Source organism: Schistocerca nitens, chromosome 1 (assembly GCF_023898315.1).
Source record: "Schistocerca nitens isolate TAMUIC-IGC-003100 chromosome 1, iqSchNite1.1, whole genome shotgun sequence".
NCBI lineage: Eukaryota > Metazoa > Arthropoda > Insecta > Orthoptera > Acrididae > Schistocerca > Schistocerca nitens.
The window spans coordinates 386,617,699-386,642,497 of NC_064614.1; the positions used below are offsets into that span (position 1 = coordinate 386,617,699).

The window sequence follows — 24,799 nt, forward strand, 5'->3', positions numbered from 1 at the left end:
TGACACACTGTCACAGCATTTCACAACGATTAACGATACTTTAGCGATTTGAAAACGCGCGTCTGCTCGTTTTCATCTGTCTTCGAAAATAATTCGAATAAAGGGGACAAATCTACATTTCTCATGAGAAGTTCAAGGTGTATGGTCAACAACATCCTGGTCTCGGATTGAATAAAATGGATTTTTAAAACTGGGGAGGGTCTACGTCAGGGTGGCATTGATTAGAACTAATGTATACATTCAAGAAGCTGCTTCCGGACTCGTAGTGTGAGGCAGCTGGCGGCAGGAGTGGTACGAGGAGTCAGCGACCGGAAGTCGTGGGTTAGTTCAGGCTGTGACAAGCAGTTATGTACAAAGAATACACTGACCTATCTGCTTTTGCCCACGGTAGCAGGGGCTAGCGAAGTGACCAGTGTGGTGCGTGAGTCGTGAGAGAAGTGGACGTGTGTGAGAAGATTAAAAATGACAAGTGTTTGCACTAAATAGTTATTCCTCCGATGTAAAATGATCGATTGACTGCTTGCATGTATGTATGTATTTATTGAAGCAAGGACATAGAAACGAAGGAGAGGCTTAATCCCGCCGTAGCCCTCAGTGGTTCACGACTCCAAAACAGGCCACAGCAGTCCACCCACCCCACCGCCTCCCCACACCAAACCCAGGGTTATTGTGCGGTTCGGCCTCCAGTAACTCCAAATGTTTGCGTCATAGAGTAATTATGGCGTACCCATATGTGGAGACAGTGTTTGCACAGCAATCGTTGACATAGTGTAACTGAGGCGGAATAAGAGTAACCAACCCGCATTCGCCGAGGCAGGTGGAAAACTGCCTTAAAAACCATCCACAGGCTGCCACCACACTGGACCTTGACACTAATCAGCCGGGCGGATTCGTGTCGGGGACCAGCACGCCTTCCCAATCGGGAAGCAGCGCGTTAGACTGCACGGCTAGCCGGGCGGGCATTGACTGCTTAGTGACAGTTTCTCTGAGCTCGGAGCGTTTAGTAGTGCTGGCATGTGTATGGGCATGCAACGCCGCCGCTGTGGCCGAGCGGTTCTAGGGGCTTCAGTCCAGAACCGCGCTGCTGCTATGGTCGCTGGTTCGAATCATGCCTCGGGCATGGATGTGTGTGATGTCCTTAGGTTAGATAGGTTTAAGTAGTTCTAAGTCTAGGGGACTGATGACCTCAGATGTTAAGTCCCATTGTGCTTAGAGCGATTTGAGAAAATGCGATTTCCCTGCCGGCGGCAGTTCCCAGCATTGGGCAGACAGTGCGCTCTTCGTGAACGTGAGTGTTTGTGATCCGTTGGATCTTTTCACTTGAGTTGTTTAGTGCAAACGTTGCAGTGGAGGAGGCCGCTAATGTTCTCAGACGCCGGTGTATGCAGAACCTCAGATATACTCGTATTTAGCGCTACAGTGCATTTGTCGCGCATATGTAATTACTTGATATTTATGATGTTTGCATGTGATACTCAACCGCTGAAAGTAAGTTTTTGTTATGAAGGAGGATTATCGTAAGGCAATGACGAGTGTTTCAAGCAGCTTATTTGACCCCTGTAAATTTCTAAACAATTAATTTGATAGGGCTGTGCAAATGGACTATTTCCCTCTATTTTTGATATAAAAACTGCGCCAGCTCTCCCTTTGCCCCAGCAGTAGCCAACAGTATTCTGTGGAGAGATGAAAACCTCTGTCTGCATGTTTGGAGACGTTGGTTCACACGAACAAACAGGAGGTGGCCTCTTGAGAGAGGCAGGGACAGGAAATGGGTATTGAAGTTCCCTATGAACAGAATTCCGTCACTTGATACTTTGTTTGGGAAAGTGGTACGGAAGGATGCTGATATCTGGAATGTGGTATTCAATATAGCGGTTTGTAATTAGGAAATGGGCGGTTTTTGACCTTTGTGGCGGCGGCTGGGCCATAGACACACATGCAGGGACTCCAAACAGTGCCTACTATACCGCACTTCATTCTATTACTTGATGGGTACAGTTGAAAATGTTCAAATGTGTGTAAATTCCTAAGGGGCCAACCTGCTGACTTACACACTACTTAAATTAACTTATGCTAAGAACAACACACACACCTATGGCCGAGGGAGGGACCGTGAAATCTGTGACATGGCACCTCAGACCACATGGCCACTCCACGTGGCACGTACAGGTATTATGTCAGGGTAGTGGGATGTGAGGTGCAGCTGTGAGCTCTATCCAAGTGGGGGAGCCTTGGCTACCAGAAATTGATTAAATAACCAATATACATCAATATATTGTTGACATTTATTTGAATTTCGTGTCGAGAGATCCTTCCTCTCCAACACTGATCGAGTCTTTTCACTACCAATTTTTTTCTGGTAGAGGGAGGAAGGGGGAGGGGTAGTGAGGAGATATCTTTTGATGTTGGCATAGTGCACTAGCTCAGACAATCCCTACATGTCAACATGAGTGTACAAGCGAAAATTTTCAGACAAGACAAAAGCTTTAATCTGCAACAGGGTAATTACATAATGAAGACATGTAGTTGCTGGATGCGAGGTTTTTCCACCAAATAAAGAGACTCAACCACTGAAAGTTGAACTTTATAAATAAACAGTATGTACTCTGGTATGTAATAGACATTGATTTGAATTTCCCGTTGAGAGGTCCTTCCTCTCCGTCACAGACTGAGCCCTTTTCCTGCCAATTTCCAGATGGGAAAGGGGAGGACTGGGGCTTTCCGAGAGGGAGAGGGATAAATTAATTGATAGATTTAATTAATTAATCAGTTAATTTGGTATCAAAAGTGTGCTTGTATCAGCAAGGGGGACAGGAGATTTCCCAGAAGGTGGAGTAGGGGGAAAGGGAGGGGGATGGGTGGGTTGGTTTCTCAGAAGGACATATTATCACCAGGGGATCATAAATCAAGCCTGAGGGGGTCATAAACCACTTAGCTGAACAATAGGTTAAGAGGAGGTTGATGGGGCCATAAATTAATCAAGTCTGCCCCTGAATGTATGCTTGCCCCTGAATGTATGCAACTCGCATTAACAAAACGTGCTAGAACAACGTTACCCTATTATCCATTGGAAACTATTGTAGGCACTGTCTCCAATAAGACAAAAAATGGCTCTGAGCACTATGGGACTCAACTTCTGAGGTCATTAGTCCCCTAGAACTTAGAACTAGTTAAACCTAACTAACCTAAGGACATCACAAACATCCATGCCCGAGGCAGGATTCGAACCTGCGACCGTAGCGGTCTTGCGGTTCCAGACTGCAGCGCCTTTAACCGCACGGCCACTTCGGCCGGCTCTCCAATAAGATACCGCCATTATGACCTTTCTATTACCATTCCTCTTTATTGAGGAAAAGGGCCATGTGGAAGCTTGATTGTTCCATTAGTGATTGTTCATCATCTTTGTTTGAAAGCCTAATTCTGTGCAAGAGTTCTGCTTCGAGTATCTGGAACTCCTGTAGAGCTTAGAGCTTCTGACACTTATGACTGTGTCATTGTCAGTAGGTCAAGTCATGTAGCTAATTCAATACAGAGTCACTTCTATATCATTGTTTGACAAATTCACAGTATCATCTCTGTATGATGCACAAAATTAGGAACTACCGTTTTATAGCATGTCAGATCACTGGTATTGAAGCTATTGGAATTCCATGTTGTGTGCTACCTGAATAACCTCTAGGTTGTTGAGTCTCTTCCTGACACACAGTCACTTGCAAACTTAAAAATCATATGTATCAATGCAGCTTGTGACCGTATTTGGATACGAGCTGAAATATGCCAGTGAGAAGGCAGCAGAAGGTCTGATTGGATGCAAGCACTACATCATACATAGAACATCTGCCAAAGAGATGGTAGCAGTGACGTTGTAACAGGGATAATATTCCATGATAAATGAGTCATTTCCAGACTTTTGTTGATATGAACACTTTGGCGTCCATGTGATGAGCCGTTGGTCATTGTAGATAGGCACTTCCTTCTAGCATCAGATATCCTCCGTGGTATCACACCGTCTGTTAAAGGCTTATGTGGAACAATCTACGTTCCATGCGTTTTTATCTTTCAAACAGTTTTTGAGCTGGAGATAAATGAGTACTCATTTGTTTCAGCCAGTCACAGCATTAGCGTCTCAGACGACATGATTTGTCACATTGCACCACCAGTAGCAATATGTACCACGGGATTATATCAAGAACAATGCTCCAGACCGTAGACACATCACCTAGAAGCAAATAAGATCACGTGACTACAGCCAGTGATCTCCAGAAAGGCATAAGTACACAGGCATGGAGAAGCACAGACAGATTCAGGTGTTATTTCGCTATGTTTCAGCTACATTATTGACAATGTCTCTTACCCAACACTTGGACTCATTACAAATCTTTTTGTTGGGTGCACTAGATTCTCACTTAGGCTCAGGTCAGGGGGGGGGGGGGCAGGGAGGGGGACATGGGGATGGAACCATGGGAGTCCGCTCCCAAACGGCAGAAGCACACGCTCTACTAACCACTAACGTAAACATATTATTATTATGATTTTACAACGTTTAACGTTTTATATATTTCATTGTTATTATTAGGGAAATTCTATAGCCGAGTCGCCGTAAGAAGTTCCCAGACAGCTGGCAGCACTGTTGTGAGCTTTCAGCTACTAACAGCAAACAGCTGCAGGCGAAAGAATAGGCTTCTACAGAACTGCGACAACAGCGAGGCTTGCCATGGAGACGTTTCAAACATCGCGTTGTGTGCATGGTTGAGAAAGGCGCACGAAGTTGTCGCACTCAGCCCACCTCAGTTTTCAGGGATTTCCTTACGCCGACTCTAAATACTGACGATGGATAAATTGTATTAGGAGGGGGGGAGAGGCAATGGAAAACTGTGACTCCTCCCTCCCCCAAATCCAACTGAGGATCCATCCCTATTCTCTCTTGCTATTTACTAATATATACACCTGGAATTGGTTCTATGGATTTGAATTTTAGTTTGTGTTCACTGTTGTTGCGCCTTGTGGTCAATAAACGTGGCATAAACCAAGCACGACAGTGGCACCAACACTGTACGAATGCACAGTACTCCGAGATATAAGGGGCAGTCAGATGAAAACCAAAGATCTACCATAACGGGACCATGGATCGGTTCCATTTAAAATTAATATCCTCACGCCTTAAGACAGATGTCCCAATGGTAAACGAAACTATCAGTTCCTGTCTCGTAGAATGTGGTCGCCGGGTAACGGATCCACAACAGTACCCACTCTTGCACTTCCTCGTCCGACTGAAACCAACGTCAAAGAAGTTAAAATCGCACTGTGCGAGATCCGGGTTGTGCTGTGGTTCCAAACCAAATCACTGAAGCGTAGCCTTCGTCCGATTGGGGTTGTGGGGTCGGGCGTTATCGTGCAACGGGATCATTTCGTCCGATATCATTCATGGGCGTTTTGAGTGTATGGCGCCTCGCAGTTTCTAGTGTCCTCATAGCCCTCCGCATTGATTGTGGTTTCACGCTCGAGAAACTGGGCGAGCAGAGAACCCCTGCAGTCGAAGAAGAAGATCATCATGACCTTATCGGAACTTGTGTAAACAGATTTCTTTAGCGGAGGAGATGTGCGATTTTCCACTTGCCCTCAGGCTCTCGGGATGCTATCGGACGGAATCATCCTGTTGCACGATACCGCCCGCCACCACACTGCCAATATGACGAAGGTTACGCTTCAGCTTTTTGATAGGGAAACACTGCAACATGCTCCGTAGAGCCCAAATATTTCGCTGTGTAATTTTCACATCTTCGGCGACCGGAAGAAAGACATATGTCGACGACCGTTTCAGTCGGACGACGACGTGCAAAAGTGGGTGCGGTTGTGGATCCTTCGCAGCCGACCGCATCATATGGAACAGGAATTGATCGTCTTGTCTCCCAGTAGCATAAATGTCTTAACGCCGCGCGGGATTAGCCGAGCGGTCTCAGGCGCTGCCGTCATGGACTGTGCGGCTAGTCCAGGCGGAGGTTCGAATCCTCCCTCGGGCATGGGTGTGTGTGTTTGTCCTTAGGATAATTTAGGTCAAGTAGTGTGTAAGCTTAGGGACTGATGACCTTAACAGTTACGTGCCATAAGACTTCAGAACAGCATGTGGAAGTCCTGCTGATGTTCACATGTACGAAGGGACTTCAGAATCTAAGTGAGATATTATTTCTTTCTGAACAATTACTAACAGATACGCCAAGGAACTGGAGGAAGTGACAGAATGCCATTTTGTTCCGTAAGCTGCGAAGTTCCCACGTAATTCCCTCGTGGAGAATGTGGGAAATGGGTCAGGCTTGGGACAAAGTGGGGATTGCGGCTGGCTTGTCATGAAATTGTTTCTGTATGTCTTTTGCGCAGCCTAACCCTGGAGAAACAAAGTCTGAGAATCTCGTATATAAAATTTTGTACATAAATCAAATATCAGCAGTTCATGAACTGCTTAGAATGGAATATCGGAGACTACTATGTGGATTTTTTCGGCAAGAGAAAATTCAAACCAATTGAGAGTATCTAGGCCGAAATTATGGTTTATAAACAATGAACGAATGACCAAAACGGAAATCTGTCTGGCTTATACACGTAACTGAGCTTAAACTTCGAAGGTTTCTTTTATCTATAACTCATATCCATAGCGTATCGTAATTTTCTTCGCAAATGATGTACTGAATGTGATACAATAGCTATATATGTATTCCAGTTGATAAGTGACGAAGAATCTCCTGCGTCCATCTGAAATACTATTTTTTTGCCTAACATTTGTTCATCTAATCACAATTTTTGTGGATTATCGGTTTCAGGGTTCATTGAAGTTTGAATTTAATGCGCCGAATCGCCGATGTGCCGCTTTTTTACCCTGAGAGAAGCACGAGAAGCACAGTTACTACTAATCCGACTACGTTTTACACAACAGAAGCAGATTTCGCCCCACTAAAAACACTGAGTGGGTAGCGTCCAAAACACTTGGAGAAAGACGGCAACAGTGGAAGTCAGTGAGTATGTGATGATGAACTGTAGTTAGAATCGCTAGAGGAGGATTGTGATTATGAACAACGGATTGGGGAAGTTGTTTGTCCACGCTGTCCCTTACAACAGCCTGTTCTCTAGACGCCGGTCTCTCGTAGTCGTTGATAATGTGTGAACTTCAGAGCATGTTTGTCAGTGTTTTTTATCTCTTGTGAAACTTCGAAACCTTGCGTATTTTTTAAAAGTTCGTCCAAAGATGAATTCAAAAACTTTAATTCCCAAGATTCGATTACGATAATACCCATTCAGACTGAATTTCCCGACAGTGCTGAAGTTCTTATGTGGACAGCACTGTACTCTTTATAAAATGAGTAACGACATGATTAATCATCGACGCGGAGGTACGAATAAAGTTGAGGCGACCGCTAGTTTTGCCGTTGGCGCTTTCGCTCTGGAGAGTGACTTGGGTTCTTCGTGATGGACAGACCCGCATCTGTCCGCTCTGATAAAATGCTAACTTTATTCGGTCAGTAAGTACCTTTACAGTACAGTACACCGTTCCAAGTGTCTGGAACAGCAGTTGAGTAGCGACAGGTTATTCCACAATTTAATACCTCAGTAAAATCATACGCAAGACAGTGAGTTTGATTGTGTGATACGAAGTTCCATCGGAATTCTGATGAACTTTAGTATAATGGTAATACATTTTATCGCAATCAAGATGCAGTCTCATCATCATGGGCAAGTGATTTCTTGCAAGGCTCGGCGCTGGTGTGACCTTTCGATTAGTCTTAAAGGTTTTACTGTACGCAAGATGGCCGCAGAGTCGAGTGCAGTTAAACAAATCTAAATTGATTGTGTAGTGTGGTATTGTTCAGGCGAGCGAATGTTTGGTGTTGCAGCTGCATCATTAGAAGTCCCGTGTGGCAGTGCAATATTAATTGCTTAACTGTGAGTGAAACCGGTATCTAAATTCTATGTACGTAAAGAGAAGACAGATTTTTCTAGAAGGGGCTAACGTATATTGCATTGTTCTGAAGGATAGAGCCTGATTCATTGTGAAGATAATTTATGAACATAAATGAGAGATGTGTCATCATATGGTGCGTAAGGGAAGACGTTAGCCTGATACTCTGTCATTTGTGTGCTCTCGGATTAACTAAGGGTGCCCATCATTACTGTAATAGCAATCCTTTGCAGTTGTAACATGTGCTTTATTGGAGGACACTACGCCTGTGAATTATATTTTATTTATCACGATAGATCCGTGTTCTTATCTGCTGCAACACCCTTTTTCATTGCAATATTACTTGGTTCATTTCTTGCTTCCCAAGATAGCTTACAGTGAGTAGCATCGAGAGCGGGAGAGCAACTCTATCTTTGAGAGCCAAACATGTTCGAGAAATATAAAGGTTGTGGTCTGTGGTGCTTACGACGCGTAACAAACGTTAGGTGGACGTTGGCCCACTTCGCGACCGATTTAATATATATATGTGGCACTAAGGATCTCAAGTGACTAACCACTGGCACCGATAAACTGATAGTACGTAACTCATGTTATATCACATTCCAGCATTCGATTTAGTCATAATGGTAGTCAGGTGGAATAAATTTCAGAGTAATAAACTGCTCCACCGACCCTGCTGACTTCCGTACCATCACTGGCTTCCTCTCAGCAGCAGCAACAGAAGTGGCAGCAGTGAAATCTGGCAATCGCCGGTACTTTGTGGATGCCATAGACTTGCGCCCCACATCACACTCAGAACTGGCAGCTGCGGCCTCTATAAACTTCACAGCTCCGTCCACAGGTCATGTGGAACATGGCTCCAACATTGCACCATGGCAGCGACACCATAGCTGTAGTGGGAGACGAATTCACCTGAAGCTCCTCAGTGATCTTCCTCACAGGAAAGAGACGTTGAGATGGCGAAACCTAATCCTCAACATCTCAGGCATATACCTTCTTCCACGGTGGAGTCAGTACAAGTTGGAGCTATTCCGCCCTTGGTGTGCCTCTCAGGGGACTGAGTCGGAGAATGCTATATTTGTCAATGACAGCAATAGCAAATCAGGGGACAAGGTTTGTCAGACTGCAAGTGATGCTCTGCAACCCTAACTCCATGTAGGATCATCATCCTCTGGATGGCATACATAGGCTCACACAGCTAAGCACAGACTGATCCATGTGTTTGCTCGCTCGATGTTAGTCCATTATTCTCCAAACGTGTTAATGATGGCACCAAGGGCGTACCCAGGATCTGAAGTAGGTGGGGGGGGGGGGGGGGGGAGGTCATACTAGTCTCAGGAAACAAGTACTCGAGACAACATACAGCACATCTTATTAAATAAAACAGTAAACCAGTGAAAAACTACTTTTAATAAACATTTTAAATACAAGAATGCACTTGTACAATCCGAGAAAACGTGCAGCATTTCTTATTAAATAAAACAGTAAACTAGTGAAAAACTGCAAATATCTTCTAGGGGAGGGGGGGGGGCACCTGCCCCCCACCCTGCCCCTCGCTGGGTACGCCCATGATGGCTGCTGTTGCCTCTCTGGTGGACTCGTTATGGGTTATTGTGCCGGGCAGACTCTTTCTTGTTGTTTACCAACGCCTTTGGCTGGACTTGGTTCCGAGCATTGGTCTTGCACTTTGAGTAAATTGCTCTTTTGGTTGTGTTCAACGCCAGTAACATGCATCAAATCCCAACAGTACCGCTAGTACACAATAACCATGCTACATGATGTTCCAACCCACCCAGACAGCCATGCATGTTAAAATGCCTCTTCCGGGTTGGGGAGGTGCACAGGGTCCGGATAGAATGGGCACAGCGGATTAACGACGATGGTTGGTGTGCTGGCCAACCGTGATGAGGATTTTAGGCGGTTTCCCACGTCCCACTAGGTGAATACTGGGCTGGTGCCCACGTCCCGCCTCAGTTACACGATTCGATGGTGTTTATGAAACTTTTGCTCACTTTCTACCTGAATAACACTACATGCACACAGTTGGGTTACACATATTTCGTCCTGCGTGGTAACGAGGAGGTGACAGGAAGGGCATCCGATCACCCCTTAAATTAATCACGCCAAAACCCTTAGTTTCCATGCCAACACTGCGCCGATGCAGGACAGTCACAAGAAAAAGAAGAAGATTGTACTTGATTTTCCAGACCAAGGACTTCGATCTGAAGTTAATTTACGTCATCTCTGCTCCCCATCTTGAAATACAGCGCATGTACGTTACATCACATGAACAGGTCGCTCATTTTTCATTGACTTTGATAACCAGCAAAGATAAAAGGATCAATGTCGCAGCGATACCTATGAAAAGCCTGGACGCTTCCTGCCACTAGAGCGCAACATTGGGAATGTCCCCCCACATCGCGCACGCAGTTTCAACGTTCATCCAAAAGTTACCCATCACTTTTTCTGTCAATTGGAATGCCTACTGGGAATCAACAGATAGCATTTTGTATATCACCAGTACCGATCTGTCTCCAACTCAGAAATCTTGAAGTATATGAATAATTTTCTTCATGTTGTCTCTTTCCTGCAGGAATTCAGCCCAAACAATATATCGGTCCATATTCTACCCAACATATCCAGCCTAGTTGACCTACGTTCCCGCCATCAATTCTACTTATCTTCTACAAATCCTGTCAACTGCACCACTCATTCCTGCGGACTCACGAATGAATAACTTCGACATCCCGTTGTTAATTACGAAGACATATTCTAAACTTACTAAACGTTAAGAAAAGCCGAGACTAGTGGCATACATGCATCTGATTTTTTTCTACAGCACCTATAAATTCTTCCCAGTACTGGATAACATTCCATCAGCTTACTGGAAGTCGTTTCAACTCCACTACCCACTACACAACACCCACCCCTTCCTGACAATTTGATCGATGATTATTATCTCGCATTCTTTCTCTGAAACGTCACAATTCCTGATATCCCTTAGAATGATTACTCCCAATTCTCTACAGTCCAAGAACTTACTGACATCACTGACATATCACTTGTCTTCAGTTTCCACTGCTTGGGTAAATAACACATAATACCGCGATTGTAGCAATGACACTAAAGAAGTATTACATAATAATCGCAATGTTCCTGGTTAAAGGCATGGTACCTACTGACACCCTATAGAATGTCTTCCCTCCTCACTAGTAATCGTTAGAACCATTTGTAATACGACTGTCTGCACGAGTCGCTCTGCTGAGCTGTAGTATACGTCCTTAAACCAAAATAAACTCTCAAGTGAAACTACTCTGTACTGCGCTGTTAGCCTTCTCTCGGTGTTCGGTAAGGTCTCAAAATCCTTCTCATTCCAATTTATTCATAAGCAACTAAACCAGCTTCTGTCCCTTTCTATTAACCATTGTTGATTCTACCTCAAATTCTTCTCTGACGAAAAGCTCATGGAACTGGACCATTCCTACCGAAACAGTTCAATAAACGGAATTCCCCCATTTTGTGTCACTTCTCTGTGAAGAAGCCTATGATTGCATATGGCATTCTGGTCTCCTCTTCAAACTTCAGACCCTCTCTATTACAACGTCCACCCTTTGCTACCGTGATGCTCAGTTCCCTCTACAGTTCTGAATATTAGATACAACGCTGATATGTCTATCCCTCTCCTCCACTTCGCGAATCACATCATGTTTTAGCCACCTACCCTGCCCTCGAGAAAAGAAATTAGCGTTAGGTCATGACGTGGTGCTACCACTAGCTTATCTAGACAAATACTTCCAGATCGCAGGTAATAACTATCGTACGAATCATACATAGACTCTGCACTGATGACTTTTACCCAAATATTTATAATCATCATGTGGAAGTAACTAACACACAAAACTATCTTGGACCTACTCTGAATTTTAAAATGACATCGAAACTCCATTTACGTTTACCATCCAATAGGAAGCTCAGATTAAGCTAGAACTACTGACTGGCTGAACATGGGATAGCATTCTTCCAATATCTTCACTTATGCCAATATTGCGTGGATATTTGTTTCTCCAGTGTCTAATCACTGAAAATCCTCGCACAACGCATACTCTACCTTGTTTCCCAAATACTGTATGTTTTTTATCCCTTACACGAATTTTCTACTAGCTCATTAACTGATTCCCCCCCCCCCCCCCCCCACGTCCTTTCACCGGTCCCTCTTTTCCTCGTCCATACATAACGTATCTCCCACAAACTTGACTCAAAAAGCCCCATCAGATCGCCGCCAGATTCAGTCCTGATACATTCCCACGTCTGGACCAAATCATTCTACTGATTCTGCAGCTGTACTGTCTCCAATACTAATTTAGTAGATTCTCATTGCCAGAAAATAAGATTCGCCGTGATATTAGTGTCTCCTATCAAAGCTATTTACTTCTCCCTACACCCTCATCCCTCCCCTCTATAGGGGGTGAACCCCTTCCCATCCTATTCCTTCTTTTCCTTACCCTAATCTGAGCTTCTAAACATAAATTTTTGTGTTCTCCCTAAAATGATTCAGCTAAATTCTGGGACTGTGCCTTGGAAAAGGATTTGTTCCAACTCTTATCTCTGATATCTTCCTCGTCGACTGGATGTTGAAAAGTATTCTGCATCAGCTATCCTGAACACGAGAAACGTTAACATTTTTTTTCATTTTTCATCATTTTGCTCTCACAAGGGCAGTCATATCACCAGTATGTGATACAGCTGGCCGAGAAAGCTGTCCCTGACGAGTGACAGCTCAAGTGGTACACTATTCCGCCCTTTGCATGCGTAAACCCTGAAAAATATTCATAAGACTCACTATAAATCAGCATCCAATTTTCTTTCAGGAGGATTTAGACGTTGTCGACGCACTGTTCAGTTTAGAAATCTAGTCTTTCTCACGTTTACACCACCAATTAGTTTCTCATAGCAAATAGTCTATTCATAGCAAATCGATGTTTCCCACATAAATCAGATACAGAATGATCGCTGTAAAGTCAGCGTCCTTGTGGCTATGTCACCATAAATTTTTATATGCCTTCACAACTTTTTTTCTCCAACTATTAGAAATTCTATCAGTTAAGTCACTCTGGAAATTCCTTTCCGCATGATGAATGATACATATGAAGATTTCGCCCACCACTCGAGCACGCGAATTCCTCTGAAGCACTCAGACCTAGAATACTGTAGGATCTGACCGCACCCCATCTCGGTGAAACCAGTAGCCAAAAAGAACCTGGTTACCTCCACGCCTAGACAGTCATAGAACCGATAGCTTAAGATAACTGGGCCACACCTCTAGTAAACAAGAAACCTAATGGCTCACTCAGATATCACATACCAGAAAAAGCTCGCTTTGAGCATTGAACTTCAACCCTAGTGATAATCATCACCTCGCAGTTGTAAATATTCGCTCAGCTACACGTTTATTACTAAGGAATGAGTTGAATGAAGAGCTACGTATGATTAAAGACATCGAGCAGTTAGTACACGCCTGTAACAAATAAATTATACAGTAAAAAGCTGCCCAAGGTACTTTTCTTCCCTTTCCATATACCTATACGCCCTAGGGAACGAATAAATATAAGTTAGCTGGTTCCTTCCTTAAATCATTGTGGTCGATCGCGATTGATGCATTGACCGGCCTTCCATTTTCCGTTAACATGATCTCCACCACCACTGACTCAAGATCCTGATGACCAAGGATCTCCCTAAGGCCATAGTAACAAGTTTATCAGATATTTCAAGATTTTGCGGTGTGAGTCTTTAAGTCTGTTCAATCTGGACTTTTCTTTCCAAATCCAAGCTGAAGTTTTGCTAAGGAAACTCTCAATAGTATTCAGTTCTGAAGCTTTCAATGCACCTCCAGACACAATATTATATATACTAACACAATATTTAAGCACAAGAAGTGCTAATTTATATTAGACTCTTACATATTCCAGAAAAACCTGAAAAGATATGTACGCCACCCAAACAACGCCCTTCCTTTAACACCTTACTTGTCTGTGGCTTTCCGCTACAAGATTCCTCATGCCGGGATGGTTCCTTTGAAAGGGCACGGCCGATTTCCTTCCCAATCCTTCCCTAACCCGAGCTTGCGCTCCGTCTCTAATGACCTCGTTGTCGACGGGACGTTAAACACTAACCACCACCACCACCACTACAAGATTCCTCCATAACTGTTCCCGTCAAACCGAGCCCACGTGAGTGGCAGATACGAAGCTAGTCCCCAGGCAGTATGTCAATCGATACTGAACTATTTCACAGAAAGGAATACTTCCCAATTGCGAACCATGACGTGTTTGGAGAATACTGTATTGTACATTTATTATTCCTGTTTTACCATAAAGTACAGGTTGTTCAAGTATTATTGGACAGGTCAAAATAACATGACATAATATACACGACAAACATAAAAGGGAAATATGTAAACATTCTTACACTCTAACTTTAATTGTCTGATATACATTTGAAGGAAAAATATTGTTCTTGCATACACAGAAATTCTTTGGTAGTACTTTATTAGGAATGCCTTTGGTCTGCTTTTAAATATTAGCTATGGAGAAATGTTTATTCCACCACAGTGGACTACACTTTTCTGATAGGCTGATGTTAAGGGAAACTGTTGGTTGATATCTGAGAGTCCTGTGGCATCATATTTGTTAATATCTTTGTTCTCATCAGAGTACCTGTTTCCAGGATATAGTCATAGTAAGATTGTTTCAAGGATAAACAAACATAGATATTTATAGCACCAACTTCAGAAAAATGAGGTTTACAAGACTCCATATTACTAAAGGCACAAATTATCGTTAGTGCGTAGGTTTAAGCTAGTAAAGCAGACTCAAGGACTGAAGAAGATGATTAGGAAAATGCGATGAAAAGTGAATTCTGTATACGAGGGCAGTTCAATAAGTAATGCAACACATTTTTTTCTGAAACAGGGGTTGTTTTATTCAGCATTGAAATACACCAGGTTATTCCCCAATCTTTTAGCTACACAACACTATTTTTCAACGTAATCTCCATTCAATGCTACGGCCTTACGCCACCTTGAAATGAGGGCCTGTATGCCTGCACGGTACCATTCCACTGGTCGATGTCGGAGCCAACGTCGTACTGCATCAATAACTTCTTCATCATCCGCGTAGTGCGTCCCACGGATTGCGTCCTTCATTGGGCCAAACATATGGAAATCCGACGGTGCGAGATCGAGGCTGTAGGGTGCATGAGGAAGAACAGTCCACTGAAGTTTTGTGAGCTCCTCTCGGGTGCGAAGACTTGTGTGAGGTCTTGCGTTGTCATGAAGAAGGAGAAGTTCGTTCTGATTTTTGTGCCTACGAACACACTGAAGTCGTTTCTTCAATTTCTGAAGAGTAGCACAATACACTTCAGAGTTGATCGTTTGACCATGGGGAAGGACATCGAACAGAATAACCCCTTCAGCGTCCCAGAAGACTGTAACCATGACTTTACCGGCTGAGGGTATGGCTTTAAACTTTTTCTTGGTAGGGGAGTGGGTATGGAGCCACTCCATTGATTGCCGTTTTGTTTCAGGTTCGAAGTGATGAACCCATGTTTCATCGCCTGTAACAATCTTTGACAAGAAATTGTCACCCTCAGCCACATGACGAGCAAGCAATTCCGCACAGATGGTTCTCCTTTGCTCTTTATGGTGTTCGGTTAGACAACGAGGGATCCAGCGGGAACAAACCTTTGAATATCCCAACTGGTGAACAATTGTGACAGCACTACCAACAGAGATGTCAAGTTGAGCACTGAGTTGTTTGATGGTGATCCGTCGATCATCTCGAACGAGTGTGTTCGCACGCTCCGCCATTGCAGGAGTCACAGCTGTGCACGGCCGGCCCGCACGCGGGAGATCAGACAGTCTTGCTTGACCTTGCGGCGATGATGACACACGCTTTGCCCAACGACTCACCGTGCTTTTGTCCACGGCCAGATCACCGTAGACATTCTGCAAGCGCCTATGTATATCTGAGATGCCCTGGTTTTCCGCCAAAAGAAACTCGATCACTGCCCGTTGTTTGCAACGCACATCCGTTACAGACGCCATTTTAACAGCTCCGTACAGCGCTGCCACCTGTCGGAAGTCAATGAAACTATACGAGACGAAGCGGGAATGTTTGAAAATATTCCACAAGAAATTTCCGGTTTTTTCAACCAAAATTGGCCGAGAAAAAAAATGTGTTGCATTACTTATTGAACTGCCCTCGTAAAAATAACATATTGGTATTGGATACTTTGATGAACAGAAAGATTCATTGTACCAGTTATTAGGTATAGTGCGAGAGTGTTTGAAAGTTAATTAAAACACAAGTTCACTCATTGCTTGCGTCATTAAGGATCCATTAACAAAAAAATTTGGCTTTAAGATTTTTATGAACCAATAACAAAAAACTTAATTCGAATCAAATCTATTAAGCCTGAAAACAATAGGAAGATCTTCTTTACTTACAATTATCAGTGTCTGAAATGCATTTAAAACCATATCATGCTATCATTAGCAGAATATCAATAAACTATGTTTGGTGAATGACATGTTCTCATTAACTATAGATCTTTAATTTCAAGCATTTTAGGAATGAAGTGAACTTCTTAGAAAGTAAATCTCTGTTCTTTATTAATCAATTGCCGGTGCAGTCGTTCACGTACAAAGTTATTTACATATGAACCTAGACTTAAACACGGATCACATGATGCATACCTTGTGTAAAATATTATTGTGTGCTCGTAAGAGGAATACTAAACTCTTTGACTGTCATCATGTTTGTAGATGGAATGTAGACAACATGACATGCTCATAGTTTCATGTAATGGTTGGGAAGGTAATAACAATCCACCTCACATAAATGATCTAACCTGTTATCTAACATAAATTATCTAACCTGTCTTTTATTAATTTTCTCCTATTCATACAAGAAAGAGAGTAATACAAGCACTCCGGTATGTGTAATCTAGTTTGTGCATAACGATATTAAATAAACTCCAAATTGAGTCTCGTGCTATTCTCAGTAAATCATTCTTTCACGTGTTTGTGTGGCGCCCAGTGAAAACATAACTTACGAGGTTACCCCTATGGAGCCGTGCGTCTTTGTTGCAGATTTGTGTTGTTATGGAGCTTCTATTATTGTCCGATAAACTGCATAGTAAATTATCCACGTGTTTCAATGTGATGGTGGTTAGACGAAATACTTCTAGCTCTTTATAGGATTTCTGAACATAGCCTTTTGTATTGTCCTTTACCACGTTGGTGATCACTTCGTGACTGATTCCTGTAGTTGTCCACTTGGATACTTCCACAATCCATCTCAGGCATTTGTTTTATGGTATCTGATGTTTCCTATTATTATTATGACTATTTTTATTATTATTTGTAGGCTGTACAATACACTGAACATCTATCGAAAACCAAAGGTGATAAAAAATGTATATGTCCGATAAAAATTGATCTGTCGGTAGCTTATTTGTTTCAGTTGCAAATATTTGTCGTGTATTATTGTTTTCTTTCTGAGATGTTCTACATCCTAGAGGACCCCCTCACTAAGGATCAATTGGAATGAAAGTAAATCTAATATAATCTAATCTGATACAGAAACGAGACATGATTTTCTTTTATCTATGCTAAATTTCGTCCATCCAGTCATTCGGATGCCCCACGCAATGAGAGGTTAATCGAAGATTGGATGTTTCCGAGTTAAAAATACTACATTCGTTTTGGCTGACTTAGCGTTAATTGGTTTTAGTCCGACCCACATCTTTATTTCATCGATTTTCTTCTACAAACAATTTATAGCTGCGCGAATCGAACTATTGATAGTCATATCCATGTCGTTGGCGAATTACGCCAATGCAGAATGTGAAAAAGTTGGAAAATTGGTTATATAGATCCCAGATATACTAGGGACGTCTCTGATCCAAGGAATATGGCCCAAAGAAGTTCGTTTCTACCTTTTTTCTGTTCCATTTGAGTGTAAAATCTGCTTTATGATAGACAGCTATTCAATATTTCTAAGTAACTATGGTATTTATTATTAGCAGTATTTATTATCATTTATTATTATAGAAGGAATGGCTCTGAGCACTATGGGACTCAACTGCTGAGGTCATTAGTCCCCTAGAACTTAGAACTAGTTAAACCTAACTAACCTAAGGACATCACAAACATCCATGCCCGAGGCAGGATTCGAACCTGCGACCGTAGCGGTCCTGCGGTTCCAGACTGCAGCGCCTTTAACCGCACGGCCACTTCGGCCGGCATAGAAGGAATTGCGGGTGTGCCCCAGGAAAGTGCGTTGGAACCCTTGCTGTTCATGTGTACATGGAGACAATATTAGCAATAACCTCAGATTCTTCGCAGATGACGCATTTAATTATAATGAATTTCTTTTTGAGTTATCAGCCTTTTGACAGGTCTAATTCGGCCCTCCACGAATTCCTCTCCTTTACCATCTCCTTAATCTCAGATTAACAACTGCTCCCTGCATCCTACAGGTTTTGCCCTCAACAGCTAACTTCAGTACCATGGAATTTATTCCCCGATGTTTTAACACGTGTCCTATTATCCTGTTCCTTCTTCTTGTCAGTTTTTCTCATAAAACCTACGGAAAATCTCCTCATACCTTATCTTACCAGTCCAACTAATTGTCAACAACCTTGCATAGTATCACATCTCAGAAGCTTCGATTTTCTGCTTTTCTGGTTTTCCCGTGGTCCATGATTCACTAACATACTGTGTTGTGTTGTGCTACAAATGTACATTCTCAACAATTTCTTCTTCAAATGAAGGTCTGTGTTTGATGCAAAGGACCTTCCTGGCCAAGTATGTCCTCTTTGGCTCTGCTAGTCTGCTTTTTACGTCCTCTTTGCTTCGCCCGCCATGTACGAGGGTTGAGTGAAAAGCCATGCCTCCAACTTCGTTATATTTGGTTTGGATGGGAATATTTTAATAAGTCCAAGGCAGAAATAATTCTTAGAATGTGATCTTTAATTACCAATATTCACTTTTCCACATAATCACCAGCCAATTGGATACATTTCTGCCAACGATGAACAAGTTTTCTGAAGCCGTCACGGAAGAAGTCGGCCCTCTGTTTCCGCAACCACAGTCTCACAGTTCTCTCAACATCTTCATCAGAAGCATCTCCTGTCGCAATTGAATGAAGAAAGGCGTCACCTTCATTCTCGTAACGCGAGAAGAGTTCCTGGCAAATTTCAGGTCTGTGCGCTTTCATTTCAGGATTCAGCATCTGGGGTAGTTATCGTGCACAGATTTTCCAATAGCCAAGCAAAGCAATAATGTGACCCACACGCTCTTGTGAAAGTCCGATTGTGCTTGCAAATTTCTCTCTGAGTGATACGACGATCGTCTTGAATCAATCTGTCAATATTTTGCTTGTGAAACTCGGGGGTTGCTGTCACAGGACGTCCAAGTCTTTGTTTGTCACGCAAGTCAGATGTTCTCACCTCAAAATCTTTTAACTTACTCGTCCAACGACTCACATCAACACAATCACCATAAACTGCTTTCATTCTCTGATGAATCTCCTTTGGGGTGAAACCTTCTGCTGTCAAGAATACAATGACTGCACGTTGGTTACATAGCATTGACCGACTGTCTGCGCAGCGTTCCATACTTTGCACTGAAACAACACAACCGTTCAATGCTAAGGCTTCCGCCAACTGGAGCTGTAGAGAAGAGGTACGGAACAAGCCAGTACCTGCCGCATACCATTGCTGACAACTGTTGAAGAGTTACGAAGGTGGAGGCATTACTTTTCAGTCAACCCTCGTATTATTTTTCATTCCTCGTCGCAGAATTATTACCTTTGTCTACTTCGTGGTGACCAGTTTCGATGTTAAGTTTATCACTAATTTCACTTCTGCTCCTCCTTATTTCTTTTGTGTTAGGTTTTCTCTCAATCCATAGTGTGTGCTCATCAGACCTTCCCACTTTCACTGAGGATAGCCGTGTCATTAACTTCTTCTAATGAAGCGCTGTCTCAAAAAATCCGCGCAAGTATCCACTCAGATGGTGATAAGATTTCAAAGTGGCGGTAAATTGGCAATTAGCTTCATACATTCGGAAGTGTAAAATATGTCATTTCACGAAACAAAAACCGAAAGAGCATGGATGTGTGTGATGTCCTTAGATTAGTTACGTTAAACTAGTTCTAAGTTCTAGGGGACTAATGGCCTCGGAAGTTGAGTCCCATAGTGCTCAGAGCCAAAAACCGAAAGAGATGGAATCATTCAGTTTATTACAGTACCTTGGTGTACTAATTCGTTGGGATATGAAATATTCACTGGGTCGTGGGTAAATCAGCTACCAGATTTCAGTTCATTGGTAGCATACAGGAAAATGCAATCAGTCTATAAAGAAGAGCTCTTACAAAACGCTCTTGCGATCCTTCTTAGAACATTCGTCTAGTATGTGCGCCTTTACTAGGTAAAATCAATAGGGGTACTGAACACATACAAATATGGGCAGCACGAATGGTTGATCGATGGAAGCGCTTCACAGAGACGTTGAGAAAAGTGATGTGCCAAACGAGTGAACACAGACGCAAGGTATCCTGTGTGAGCCTACTCACAAGGAGGTCACACAGCAATTGGATTTTTGTGTTTTTTTATATTTATGGTACCTGAATTACAGGACTCAAACATCAGTTACCCAGAGGAGTTCGATACAGCTCTCAAAGATTTCCCACCATCTTTAATACCCAAAAGCGAGACCTGTTTTGACGGGCCATGTGGCTCTGGTAGCATGCACAGCTGTCGTGTACGTGACCCAGGTTCGATCCCTGGTGATGATAAATATTTATACAAAGGTGCTTGTTCTATAAGCACTTCTGTGAAACTTTAAACACATAAAGATAGACAAAATTAATGTGTAATTTCTTTTTTAATATAAGTAATCTTCATCAAAAATCTTTTAAAAATGATTCAAATGGCTCTGAGCACTATGGGACTTAACATCTGAGGTCATCAGTCCCCTAGAACTAAGAACTACTTAAACCTAACTAACCTAAGGACACAGACATCCATGCCCGAGGCAGAATTCGAACGTGCGACAGTAGCGGTCGCGCGGTTCCAGACTGAAGCGCGTAGAACCGCTCGGCCACACCGGCCGGCAAAAATCTTTCATATAATATCGGTAACTAAGAATTTATATTTGCAAAGGAAGTGGATTTTTGTGTGCGATAAGCGATTAGAAATAAGAAGAGGTGCATTTCTCGTAAAAATGAATATACCTCTTAATTAGCACATTCTTCGATGAATTTTATACTGAAATCTTGTAGGTCTTCGAATTGAAAGGAAAGAAACGAAAAAAAATATTGACCAAAACGAGACAGGAACCAGCGGTCTCGAGCGTCTAAGTTCTTTTGCCATCTTTATATATTTTACCGATCAGGGAAATGTTCAAAAAATATTTAAAAATATGCATCGGCCGGCATCTGAACCCAGCCCCCCACACTGCAGGCGAATATTCTGCCACAGTTCCGTGCTGCCTGTGGAAAAATTGATCTTGCTTACGGCATTAAAGGAGCTCGGAAAATTTTTGAGAGTTGCATCGAGCTCCATTGGGAGACTGGGATTTGAGTTCTAAACTTCACGTGGGTTAAATATGAAAAAAATACAAAAATCCATTTGCCGTGTGGTCCTCTTGTTAGTAAGTTGCAAGACACAACGTAAGTGATGAATGTAGAAATATGCTAAAAATCGTTAGGTATCGATTCCTTAGGGGCTACTAAGAGGTTAGAGCGGTCGTTGGCTGCTGTAGACGATGGCGTAAACATTAATGGAGGTTAATTTGAAGAGGAATGAGAAAATAACAACTTATGCAGGCGATTTCTCTGTTTCCCTGAAAGAGTGCGGTTCGTAATTCACCCACGTGTCAGTTGCTGCCCCGACCTGGCTGGCACCGAACTAATTCTCTTCTAGAAGGGATTCAGTTGATGGTTGATTTTCATAATAGACAGGACAACAAATTTAAGTGACTGACAAGAAAAAACGGATACGTTCTGGTAAGAGCTGTTGTTTTCTTTCTCGAATATCACGTAATGAAATGCCGAGGTGGCCTGACACACGAGTATAACAATAAACTTATGAAAGCCATGACCTACTGCTTCTTGTTGCAGGACGAGAATATAAAATATAAATCATTCAGTCGTCTGAAAGGTATTAAATTAAAATGGTCCAGCCATTGAACAACAAGAAAGTGCGCGGTGAGGAAACACGGAAAACTTTGTTCGGTAGTATGAAAGGTAACGGAAGCCGGACAGGGCACGTGAGACAATTATTCCGATATCATTTTAAAAAAGTGCCCGGTCTACTGTATACTGGATGACTGGCAACATAGCTACGAGTGCAACTGAATTTGAACTCTGAGATGAATTTAACTATCTGCAACCTCGCGACTGGAACGACCCATAGCAGGAAACGTTGCACAAATCATGCTCACCGAAGCCAAGATGACTGCTGGTCCTGAACTCACGACCATCGTAACACTCACCTCCGTTCAGATCGATCAACTAATAGCAACTGTGGTAATCTTGGGAGTCTCTCGTCACTTTCGTAGCCGAGGAGCCCTCGACATAGCAAGCTTCTGCCGGCAAGAAGAGGGGCGTGTAGCTAACCTAACCAGCGCTGCTGTTACTGTTTAGCTCCCCTATGCGGCGGTCAGAGCCCACTGCCCAGCAGCTGGAACACCTGAAGTGGCGGCAAGTTCCACGTAAACGGCGGGCACTCTCTTGTCCTTCCGCGGTAAAGAGCCTTGGCCTGAATTTGAAACCAACAGCTGGCTAGCCTCTGCCAGTATTCACCACCCTGTGATATTGTAGAAGTTATCAAATTAGGACCTGGAAAATTCGTCCACCCCCACAAGACCATAGTCCTGTGGTTACACAAGCCAAAGGTGATCTCAAATCGTCGGGCGGAATTAGTCTGATAACGAATAATTAAAGATTAATTGTGACAACATAAGAAACAACAATTTAATCAAACATCAGTTTAATGAACTCGAGATGCATGTCAAAAGAAAAGTAATTTTGTCAGTAGCCCGAATCTGAAGTAAAAAGTATTGATTTGATTTACGTAGTGCACTCTCCCTAATGTCACTAAGTTGGGTCATGTGCAGAAGAGGTGGGTGACAGGCCTTGTGGCCAGTCAACGACAAGTCCACACTCTACGATTAGGTTAATAATTATAGTGTGAACTGAGGCGTTTAAGCAATAATTTCTCCCGTGCTCCGTACGAGAATGGAATTTGAGGAAACCTTCATAACTAGGACAATAGAACAGGGGACGGAGGAGTACCCTCTGCCATGCACTTGACAGAGGCTTGGACACATGTAGTTTTCACCCGAGAACTTGGCAGATAACCTGAAACAAAATTCTTAGGACATTGCTAACAGTAGGTTTATTGTTGTGTAGTTGCTTGTTAGAGTGGGGTTCTTTTCTCGTTTTGATATCAGTACATTAAAGTCTTGTAGAAAAGTAATCGTTTGTGAGACATCTACGGGAGTATCTCGTAAGGAGAACTGGTGGTTTGCCGCACCTGTGAAGTCTCTGCCGGTGTCGAGGAAAGCAATGTCGTCGTCGGTGGCGGGCGCCGCCTGGTGGCGGTACTGGCTGAGCGCGTAGTAGCCGGAGGGCCGCGCGGGCAGCGTCAGGTCCCTCTGGCGCCGCGTCACCGCGTCCAGCGCCGTCTGCAGGCTGTCGCCGCGCGTCTGCGCCAGCGCCGCCGCCGGCAGCACCAGCAACAACAGGATCCACCGCAGCTGCATCACCTGTTGCAACAAACAAGGTTTGATTACGATTCGGTTAGAACTACATTATTTTGAAAATTGGCTGTATTAAAAAATTTTGCTAGATTCTGTCATTTACTTGGAAATATATCTTCATACCAGAAGTCATTTTACTACGGTATGCCGCAAGATTTTTACCTACGAGCCCTACAAATTTTCTGCCTCGGGCATGGATGTGTGTGATGTCCTTAGGTTAGTTAGGTTTACGTAGTTCTAAGTTCTAGGCGACTGATGACCTCAGAAGTTGGATCGCATAGTGCTCAGACCCATTTGAAGCCTACAAATTTTGAATGTCATTACATCGCTGCTATAGAAGACACTGTTCAAAAGCACCATGGAGTTTGTACACGCGTTTCAAAGGTATGTTAGTAATTTGCATTCGATAAATGAAATGAACTTGGCTTAAAACTCGAGAGATATAGTCAAGGGAATTTCGCTTGTTTAGAACAAGTGTCACAGCTCTGATGTCTTTTTCGATTTGAGGTTCTATACTGAATTAGGGTTTTCCGTGACTCGTCTTAAATCGCTTCAAGCAAATGCCTGGGCGACTCCTTCGGAAAAGGAATGGCCTATTTACTTCCCCATTCTTTCGGAATCTACATCTACATCCATACTCCGCAAGCCACCTGACGGTGTGTGGCAGAGGGTACTTTGAGTACCTCTATCTGTTCTCCCTTCTATTCCAGTCGCGTATTGTTCGTGGAAAGAAAGATTGTCGGTATGGCTCTGTGTGGGCTCTAATCTCTCTGATTTTATCCTAATGGTCTCTTCGCGAGATATGTAGGAGGGAGCAACATACTGCTTGACTCCTCGGTGAAGGTACGTTCTCGAAACTTCAACAAAAGCCCGTACTGAGCATCTCTCCTGCAGAGTCTTCCACTGGAGTTTATCATCTCCGTAACACTTTCGCGATTACTAAATGATCCTGTAACGAAGCGCACTGCTCTCCGTTGGATCTTCTCTATTTCTTCGATCAACCCTATCTGGTACGGCTCCCA

At 43.1% G+C, this 24,799-nt stretch overlaps 1 protein-coding gene across 1 annotated transcript in view; it reads right to left on the bottom strand.

Annotated features, from left to right (window-relative positions):
* The window catches only part of LOC126249254 (MATH and LRR domain-containing protein PFE0570w), a 252,829-nt gene that overhangs the window by 65,742 nt on the left and 162,288 nt on the right, over positions 1-24,799 (bottom strand). Inside the window, exon 2 of the mRNA XM_049950913.1 lies at positions 23,552-23,783. Coding sequence (XP_049806870.1) covers positions 23,552-23,780 — 229 coding nt within the window. The 5' untranslated portion in view covers positions 23,781-23,783. The remainder of the gene's footprint in view (positions 1-23,551; positions 23,784-24,799) is intronic.